Source organism: Trachymyrmex cornetzi, unplaced genomic scaffold (genome assembly GCF_001594075.2).
Source record: "Trachymyrmex cornetzi isolate Tcor2-1 unplaced genomic scaffold, Tcor1.1 scaffold138, whole genome shotgun sequence".
Lineage (NCBI taxonomy): Eukaryota > Metazoa > Arthropoda > Insecta > Hymenoptera > Formicidae > Trachymyrmex > Trachymyrmex cornetzi.
The window spans coordinates 1,663,578-1,674,122 of NW_017295960.1; the positions used below are offsets into that span (position 1 = coordinate 1,663,578).

The window sequence follows — 10,545 nt, forward strand, 5'->3', positions numbered from 1 at the left end:
ATTCCGATGTAATCAGTTTCTGATAGGTTAAAATCTTAATATCTAATTCTTGTTCCTCTATTGTGCTCAGGCCCTTAAGCTGCTATAATCAGCATTACATACACAATAAAGGTACGTAAATTGCAATGTGACCTATAATTAATACTTTTATTTTCACTATTTATTTATAAATACTATGGCTATCTTTCTTAATATAATGGCCATCTTTTCCCTAAAAATCAGATAAGATGGCCAATGCATACTTTGTAATATTTTGATAAAATTAAAGTCCTGTTAAGTATTTTCTCTTTAATTTCGATAGTATTTGTTACTTTAAGCTTCAGTGAAAGTAATATCCCAAATATTGTTAAAAAGTAACAAGAATAAATGTATGTTTTTTCATCATACCCGAGTTTACCCTAACTGAAAAGTGCGAGTTGCCACGCAATTATTTTCTCTTACAATATCGAGAACTATAATTATACCAGTTTCGATTATTGATTTCACTGTCCATATCTACGTACATTTTCACTTTACCGCTCATAAAAATAGTATCTTCAAGGAAGTATTTTCTATCTAAATATTCAAATTATTGCTTCTATTCCAGTAGTTGGATGTGAAAGATATCGACTGTTGCGGTCGCAACGTTACTTCCGCAAACAAGCGTGTAAAATATCATTGTAAATCTGTTTTACAGAATATTCTTAGTCATTGAGAATCTGGAACTGAGAAACCTATCGACTTTCTTAATCGACCGAGCTAAGTTATCGCTAATCGGTCCTACCATCACCATTAATATCTCCATACCCGAGATTTATGCTTCGGGCCATTACAACATTTCCGGGATCCTGGGCGATACGTACCCGCTACGCGGTGCGGGGTCTTTTCAGACAATTGTACGTGACTTCCGCGTTTACGTGAACACCGTGCTAGGCTATGCCAGAGGAATGTATTTGAAGAAGTTCGACCTCGACTTCTCGCTGCGCGCCATCAAAATGCATTTAGAGAACTTTATGGGCGGCGAGGAAATCGGACAAATTATGAGCAAGGTAAGGTTAATAAGCATGTTTTGTTCTTTGAATAAATCTTTGTCTATTTAGCCAGACGAGGAATAACTGGTTAGAGAGTTCTGTTCAATCTTGTGATAAAAGAAAGTATATAGTGTTTTGTCTAATATTTAATCTTTAAATATCATGTAAATTTTTAATATTGAGATATCGTTTTGTGATCAAAGCGTATCTATTATATACAATTTATGATCAAAATAGAATTTAAACATATTAGATTGCTTGCGAATAAACACTTATTTCAAAATCTGTTTTAAATGTTAGCTACCCAACAATATAAATGATATCTTGAAAAAATCAGTTTATATGACTTTATTTACATTCTATCCATCAAAATGTTTTTTTAAATCTTTTTTTTATACAAAACAAACATTAACAAATGCCGTATCCCTCCAATTAAATGATACATAGAGACAAAAGATACATACAAAGGATGCATACAGAGAGACTTTTTAAAATATCTTTGAATATTCAAATAACTATAGAATATACCTTAAAAAAAAATACGTGAAACCACCGTATGAAATTGCCTTAAATAAACATTTAAATAAATCAAGAAAGAAAAATTTATTTTTCTTGATTTATTTATATAATATCTGTACGTCATAAAGATGAGTGCAGTTTTACATGACAATCTACAAAGCCATATGGGATTTTTACAAATCGTAGCGTTTCATTTTACGATCAGTTGCGATCTTGCGATGTAATATATATTATAAGGAACTTTTTACGACCGTTTCAATATCCAATTTTATTCGCGATGCGCGCAAACACCAGTGGGGCGAGGTCGCGTTTATCCGGCCATTGAAACCGAAATTCCATGTTGCTTGTCGAATATTAATGGCTTGCTCGATTCGTTCGTGTTTCACCTCGGCATGCAGCAATGTAAATCTTAACTGCGCAACTGTCGATTTGAACACGTGTCACTAATTGATTGCCTCCAAATGACTGTAATGAATTACAGATTATTCAGGGTTGTCACAAATTCCTCATCCTAAAATTCCAAATCTTATCTAATATTTCCCTGATTTTCAGATCAAATTTTATGATTTTTCCTTATTCTTTCCATAATATTTTAAAACTTTTTTATATTTTCGGTCTGATTTGATAACCATCAAATATTTTGTTCAGAGAGCAATTTAACATATTTGGTAATGTAAATTACTGTTAATATTCCTAACACTACTTGCATTTAATTATTAAGTTAGCAGTATTCCAAAACTGCGTAGATGTACACATATTAATGTATACACACTTATTAAATATAACTTCTTTAAACCCAAGAATTTTAATTTTCCAGAAAATGTGGCAAAATTTTCTTACATTTCTCTGATTTCCAATTTTGTGGCAATTAAATTATTATTGATATGCATTTGAAAAGATGAAATAATTTATATTTATCCTATTGATAGTCTGATAGTAACAAATTACAACAATTTTAACTGTATGTGATACATTTTATATATTTTCGATATACTCAAATTTCAAGTTAAATAACACTATATCGAGTGTTTTGTTTTGATGCAAAAATTTCAACGGAATAAAATCACTACAGAGTAAATTTATCTGACGCGTCGCTGAGTTAAACTCGACGTAGTTCGATCATAAAGTTGACGTATCGGTTTACAGGTGTTCGAAGATTTAACACCGGAAGCATTGGACGTAATTAAACCGGACATATTGCCTCCGATTCAGGATTATGTAGCGAGCCACGTGAACGAGACGATTCATCATTTGACTATGAGAGATTTGTTCCACGTCCTCCTGGGAAAATACGAATTCGGAGATATCACGCATCTACTGATACCCTGAGGAGATATCCGTGAAAACGTAACCGAAATGCACCGCCGAATTATCGGGCCGCGCAATTACGAGCGCAATAATGCAAGCTTAATGTGTCTGAAAATGCCTTTGTAAGGCGTAAGGAATTGATTGCAATCGAGGTACAATGCACTCCGTTGCGATGGAACGAACAATACCCGCGACGACAATAAAACACGGCAAGTTAAGTTGATTTCAAAGTCAGCTTTGTGTTACGTAATGTGTGTTGACCACTCGAAGGTCTTTGACTACCTTGCCTGATGTTCACCTTCGATTATCTATTGTCTTGCCGAAGGATTGTTTTATACGCGACGAGTACGAATTATTGTCTTCCTTTCGTTCATTTCTCTCTTGTACGTGTTATGTGTTAAATTATTTCTAAAAATCCTTTTTCGGAATAATCAATTTGCTCAAACAAGTATATTGAAGCTTTAATTGTTGGATACACACTGCTCGTTAGAGAAATTAAGATTAAGAGAACTAGTTTACGCCATAGATCGTATACGCATATGATTTACATATGAATGAACCATACGATAACACATCTCGTTAGCATCTGCTTGGAAACTTGAAGTAATTCTGAACGAAGACATCGTCAGGTGAATCTCCTCATCACCCGCCCACCGCGAACGACTGCCGCGGGTGCATCAGTGAAAGAGGCAAAATGTTTAATTCATCGAATCGCTCGGCGCTTCGAATCTGGCGCATCTTTAGCCGCTGATAAAGACGAGCGAAAGTATTACAACCTTGAATGGCGATGTCGTCAAATCTTGAGAATTACGACATCAACACCGGCCATTCATCCACCCAGATGTCAGTGAATAATGACAAACGATGTGAGAGCGTGAAAGATGATTTTACAGTGATGAAAACTATCCGCAAAATGGCTCGCCATTCTTTTCGAAACTGTTGTACAGAGTAAAGCATTTAAACCTTTTAGCGTGTGCCATACATTGCGCATCAATCTTCTTTGTTTGCCGTATGCTGCACAAAGTTTCGTGAACACTTTGAAAGCCAGACAAAATTAACGAAGAAACTAATTGAGATTCTTACGCTTAATTATAGCTTCGTTTCTTTTTATACAGATAAATAGTAATAATTTAATTCGGAATTTCGTAATACAAAAATAATTAATTGTTAATAATATATATGCATATATATATATATATATAAATACCACTACAAATATTTAGTAAATATTACTAAACAATATTACCAACGGTAATATTTATTAAATATTTGTAAAGGTAAACTTATGTTTAGTTATATTACCTCAACATTTAGTTGAAACTATTTCACTCAATATTTCGTAGCTATAACTAGACTTTTTTTTCAGTGAATGATTATAAATAATCGTTGAAAGAATTCTCAAAAGTTTTCATAAATATTCTAAATATAGAATTATTATATTCAGAATTTGTCATTATTATATAAAGGCGTTTAATTAAAAATTTTATTAAGGAAACGCTATGTATGACAGTTTCTATTTATAATAATATTACTCTCTGCTTTCAATTTATTATGACCAAAGAGATAATCTTTCATAATATATCGATGAAAAAATAATTTATATGTATTGTTTTAATTTAAAAAAATTAAAACAAACATTACATCTGAAATTATTTTAAAAATATCAAAATCTTCAAAATATAATTAAATTTTTTCTTTTTTTTCAATTATTCCGGTTTTTAAAAATGTCAACCATTTGCAATAATTAACAAGTGCGAGTTATTTTCACTTTATAGCTTTCAAATTTCTGTCTATAAAGTACAATGTATAAACGGTTTACAAAATGTAATACCTACTGGCATGTACATAATTTGCCGGAACATCGTACACTATTAAGTTAATTGTTATACCATACATAATTATGCTGAACGCTAAATGCGCCATAAACGTCGGTTAGGATTATAATTAGAGAGCAAAGTGATAGAATTAATGTTAATGTTTTGTTAAAATAATTTGTAATGATAATTTATTATAAGATAATTCAGTCATATGTGTATACCGTAAATGGAACCGCATCATTTAATGATTATTGCAATTTGTAACAGTCATAAAATGTATTAAATATTTATGATGTTATGATTTTGTGTACATATCGAAACTACATTCGTGAAATTTTGATACGGTATCGATTTTACCATTAATCGGTTCTATGTAAACAAGAATTAATTAAAGAAATAACTTATTGCCCTAATACTTACTTAAAATTTATTCATCGATATAATGCTTAATAATTTATTTTATTATTAAATGTGCGCATTTCTTTTTGAGATATATTATAGTAGGAGAAATCCAGGCAAAGCGAACGCCCTGAGCAAAGCGAAATAAAAGAAATTGTGTATTTTCTTGCGATTTTTGCTAAGGTACGTAGTTTAATTATTAGCAGTAACTGTTTCTTAACCAGTGTGAATGATTTTTTATAAGAATTCTCTGACTCTAATTTTTCTAAATTCGTGCCAAGTAGATTCTTTGGGCAAAGTGGATAAGGACAAAGCGAATGGCCTATCCTCTTTACTCAGTACATGATTGCACTGAAAATACCGGAAAGACGGAAGGACAGATGATCTTTCGAGTGAATGAAAGGCACATGATTGTTTACATTTCACTTCCGTTTTTTTCCACAAGGCAGTATGATATGTGTTCTGAAGAATACACCGACTCATCGTCCGAAGATTAGATTCAGTGCACATGAAATGGGCTCGTGAAGAGAATTTGGCAGCTACTTTTGTGACAATTGCTAAGACTAATTTTGATTTTTTTTATTCCATTCTCATTGCTCGAGTAACTCATCCGCTTTGCCCAGGAAGATCGGGCAAGGCAAATGATTTCTCTTTATTTACGTTTTGATTTAAAAAACATTTAAATGTTCGAGTTTTATAATTTTATTTCAAAGTTGATTCCTAAAATAAAATTATGAGAATAAAAAAGATTTCTAATCTTAATTTTAACTATGTCATTTTTCTTCCTAAACCTTAACACATCCGCTTTGCCTAATTAACTTCCCTTATATGTAAATAATATATAACGTAAATTACATGCCAAATGCGAGCAGTTATCGATAAAAGTAAGATGTGAATATCAATCTAAATTATTACTCCAACTTTTCTCAATGATAAAATAAATTAATTTTATCTTATCCCTTATTAATCTTGTTAAAAATTTTGTGATAAATTTTTATTTGATAAATTTTTTTTAATATCTTCAGATAACATCTTTCATACTATATTCTAACGTTCTTAAAAATGGTGTTCATTGTACAACACGCTTGTCTATAATCAATCATCTTCCATCATTTGTGTCTATCAGATGCTTTTAAAAAGATTAAAGAAGATTCCTAATTTCGAGAGTCGCTAATTTTATTATCTATACACTTTCATTTACGATCTTACGATCATTTACTATCATTTACGATCACTTATGATCATTTATTATCACGATTACTTTAAAAATGTGTTGAATAAGTTAATCAATCACATAAATCTCTTTTTAAATCAACGACACGTGAAAAGTTAAAGTTACATTACACTGACTTATTGATATCGCAATTGCGTTATTATTTTTACGAAACGATTAATTAAAGAGAGAAATTTATCCCAGATTATAAAGATACGTACCGGTTATTTATTTCAGCTTCGCAACAAACTGACATAGAGAATAAATAAAAAATATATGGTCAAAATCGATGAATAAAATAATAATTAAAAGAAATCAATTTTAAAATAAAATTAATAGATTATTTTTCATCTCCCTTTCTAATATATAAAAAATTATTTAATGATTTAATTCTAAATCGAGCGTAAAATAGAAAGGAAAAAGCTTTAATATAGTTTTCCAATTCTAATTATTATTTTGTTACGATCCTAATATATTGCTGTGATAAATTATTCAAATCATCGTAAAAGTGTACAATTGGACACACTTTAACTCCTTCAGATTTTTCAATGTATACATGAAAGTTTGTCACAAAGCTTATACAGAGGTATGGAGTTGTATATTTTACGCAGTACAGTGTAACATTTATTAAGCTATAAAATTTATTTGTGTACTGTCTAAGAGACAGTGTATTGTTTAAGAGAAAATTTAATGTCAACGTATTTCATACGTCGGTCTAGCCTGCCATCTGTATCGATGAAATTTCAATCCCCTCCCAGAAAGGATAACAACTATCATGATACAAATACGCGATTGGTAAGTAAGAATAAAGACTCTGTCCCTACGTTGCTCCTATCGAGATGCTCATCGGTTATCGATAACGGCTTATCTCGGGCTGTCGACTACTGTTTGTTTAACTAAAGCGTGAAGACAAACAATTGTCTTTAAGCATCCGTGAATCAGCGGATTTGCAGAGCACTGTTTCTATAGAATAGATTCTATAGAATTAAAGGTGTAAGATGTTCTCAAATTTTTTTATATTAGTTGAGTGACACAGGTTTAAAAAAAATTGTTCGATAGATTTTTAAATTTGTCAATTATTTAATGTGTAAATTTTGAAGATTCATGTACTTATTTGATAAATATATTCCAAAATTTTTAATTTAGAAATGTAGATTTGACATCCCCGGGTTTTTAATTTAATATTGCTTGAACAATTTCAACAGTTACGTAAATATATCCGTAATAATTTGCGCTTTTAAATATAAAAATATACTAGTTTTGTTTGTAACTCAATCATTCGCTATATCTACATTAATTAATTCAATACTTTCTTCAATGATAGTCAATAAAAAATTATATATTGTGAAGCGTAGACCTCAAATCTATAGGTATTTGACGAATATTTCTGAAAATAGCCTGATAAAATGAGTATGTTTCTATAGAATTAAATCAGTGCGCGTTATCATTACTGTTAATACCATAAGTCTTCATTTACTTGATGCTATCAGTCTGTGATCACGCACATGTGTGATCATCTCTTCCATTCAATCTTGCAAAGTGCTCTGCCAAAATATTTTTTCGCATCAGTTCTAATCCATTTGATACTAAAAAGCAAATGTAAAATTGGTGATTTTTATTTATGTGTCTTAAGATTGACTTCAGCTATAAAAATAAATTTTCAAACTACAGACACCCAGAAAAAACTGAATATTTAATATAATACATAAATATATTATAAGATATACAATTTTAATTAACTTAACAACAAAAAACTCCAACACCAGGGCGAATGAGAGTCAGCGTGGTAATCAATACGCAACCTTAAGTCTTCAATCCAAAAATAAAATCTTTATTCCAAAAATAGTACGTTTCAGTTCACTTTGGAACCATCTTCAGCCAACAAATTTAAAATATCATTGTTTGTTAATGAGATGGAAAAAGAAAAATTTTATTAATGATTTATCGTATAAAAAATTACCTTGTAATGAAGGTGTTCTCCCGAGAGTGTATGTTTTACCGAAAATACATAAATCGAATTGCCCTTTCAGACTAATAGTGGCATCTATAGATAGTCCGTTATACGCCTTGGCAACTTTCATACACGACGTCATCTCTAAGAATGTACCTAAATCGGTTTACAATATTAACAATAGTTTTCAATTAGTGAAAAGACTGAACGGGACGCGTTTTGGAATTGAACATATATGTTTTAATTTCATTAGATGTAGTGTCCTTGTTTACCAATATCCCTATTGAATTGGCTATTGAGAGTATTGATAAGAGATAGAATTTTGTAAGAGATAAGGTCAATATCTCGAAAAGTGAGTTTATGTTGAGTATCCGGTTGGTACTCAATTTAACTTATTTTAGTTTTGATGGTCAATTTTATAAACAAAATTTTGGGACCCCTATGGGGTCGCCTCTCTCTCCAATATTAGCCGATTTAGTAATGAGGGATTTGGAGACAAGGGCATTGGAGACCTTGGGTTTTCAACCTTTGTTTTATTTTTGGTACGTGGATGATATCGTTATGGCAGTTCCAAAAAATTTAGTTGACTTTACACTTGAGACTTTCAATTCGTTACATGACAGATTAAAATTTACCTTAGAGTTTGGTGACGACAAAATAAATTTTTTGGATATTACTGTTATTAATAATAACAATTTAATTGAATTTGATTGGTACCATAAGCCTATGTATTCGGGAAGATATCTTAATTTTTTATCGGCACACCCACTCTCACAAAAAAGAGGTATAATAATAGGGATGACTGATAGAGCGTTTTTATTATCGGATCCGAAGTATCACCAGAAAAATTTTGAACATATTGTTACATTATTACGAAATGATTATCCGATTGATTTAATTTTCAATACTATTAATGCACGTTTAAAAATTCTCTTTCATAAAGGTACGATACAACAGAAAGAATCAAGTGACGAAATCAAGAGGGATTGTACTTCGTGATTTGTGTTATCTTATGTTCCGAAAATTTCAGACGAGTTTAAAACCTTTAATACTAAATTAGCTTTTACTAGCTTAAATAAATTAAATAGTTTAATCAAGGGGACATAAAGACATTCTCCCAAGAGAAAAAAGAAAAAATGTAGTTTACAAAATTTCATGTAAATCTTGCGATGCCTCTTACGTCGGACAGACGAAAAGAAAACTAAAAACTAGATTGGCTGAACACCGCAATCATATTAACTGGAATAGTAACAACCAATCAGTGATCACAGAACATCGTATTGAATTTGATCATGACTTCGATTGGGAGAATGTCGCGATTTTAGATGAAAAGCGTCCTCTGAATAAATGGTTAATATCGGAATGCCTTCATATATTAATGCAACAAAATAGTCTGAATTTACGCTCGGATACAGAAGGTGTACATCACAATTACATACAATTAATAAAAGACATCAAATAGTTTTATATTTTCGGTTATACAAAATTTTTGTTTATGTATTGACATTATCTTTCTCTTTTTATTTTCGTGATACTTTTTATTTTTGATTTTTTATTTTCGTGTTCTGACCTGACATATCTTTCCGATTATATTAAGTGTATTAGTCATGTTCCGTTCGAGCTGCGATCAACATGCGTTTTTTAATTTGATACTTTTTAGTGAATATTAATGGTAATTAGTTGATCCAATGTTGAAACGAATTCTGTCTTGGGGTGAGTCACCAGTTTTATTGTTAATTTGAAACTTGTTCAATAGAAATATTTATAAGATAATTTTAATGCTTTGAATAGATTAGAACATCAAATCTGACTGAAGATGGTTCCAAAGTGAATTGAAACGTATTATTTTTGGAGAATAAAGATTCTATTTTTGGATTGAAAATTGCGTATTAATTACCACGCTGACTCTCATTCGCTCTGGTGTTGGAGTTTTTTGTTATTGAATTTGAGAGAGTCCGTAAGAAGATTACATTATTATTTGTTTTAATTAACTTAAGTCTCAATAAAAAAATAATATATTTTTGAAAGAAATTTAAAAAAATTATATTCGTTTTATCGCAGTTTAATCTGTAGAAGTTTGCGTTGATACTCGTGCTTTTATTAATAAACGTATTTATGCTCTTTCAGAAGTTAAAAATCGACACATGTGAGAGCTTTTACATTTAAAATTATTCGCGTTACTGATACACGATACACGACAGAGAGATGTTATTATGTATCAATTCGAGAATACGGATACTCTTTTTTGTGCAATTTATTGAAATGTTTTCTTTCCACAGAATTTTATTGGACATGATAAAATTCAATAATCTCGAAAGATCATGCGAC

At 30.7% G+C, this 10,545-nt stretch overlaps 1 protein-coding gene across 2 annotated transcripts in view; it reads left to right on the forward strand.

Annotated features, from left to right (window-relative positions):
* Positions 1–3,979, forward strand: part of LOC108771049 (uncharacterized) — a 12,178-nt gene extending 8,199 nt beyond the window's left edge. For both annotated transcript variants that reach the window (XM_018522932.1, XM_018522933.1), the window contains 2 exons: positions 677–1,028; positions 2,676–3,979. In XM_018522932.1, coding sequence (XP_018378434.1) covers positions 677–1,028; positions 2,676–2,858 — 535 coding nt within the window. In that variant the 3' untranslated portion in view covers positions 2,859–3,979. The remainder of the gene's footprint in view (positions 1–676; positions 1,029–2,675) is intronic.
* Positions 3,980–10,545: the final 6,566 nt, after the last annotated feature.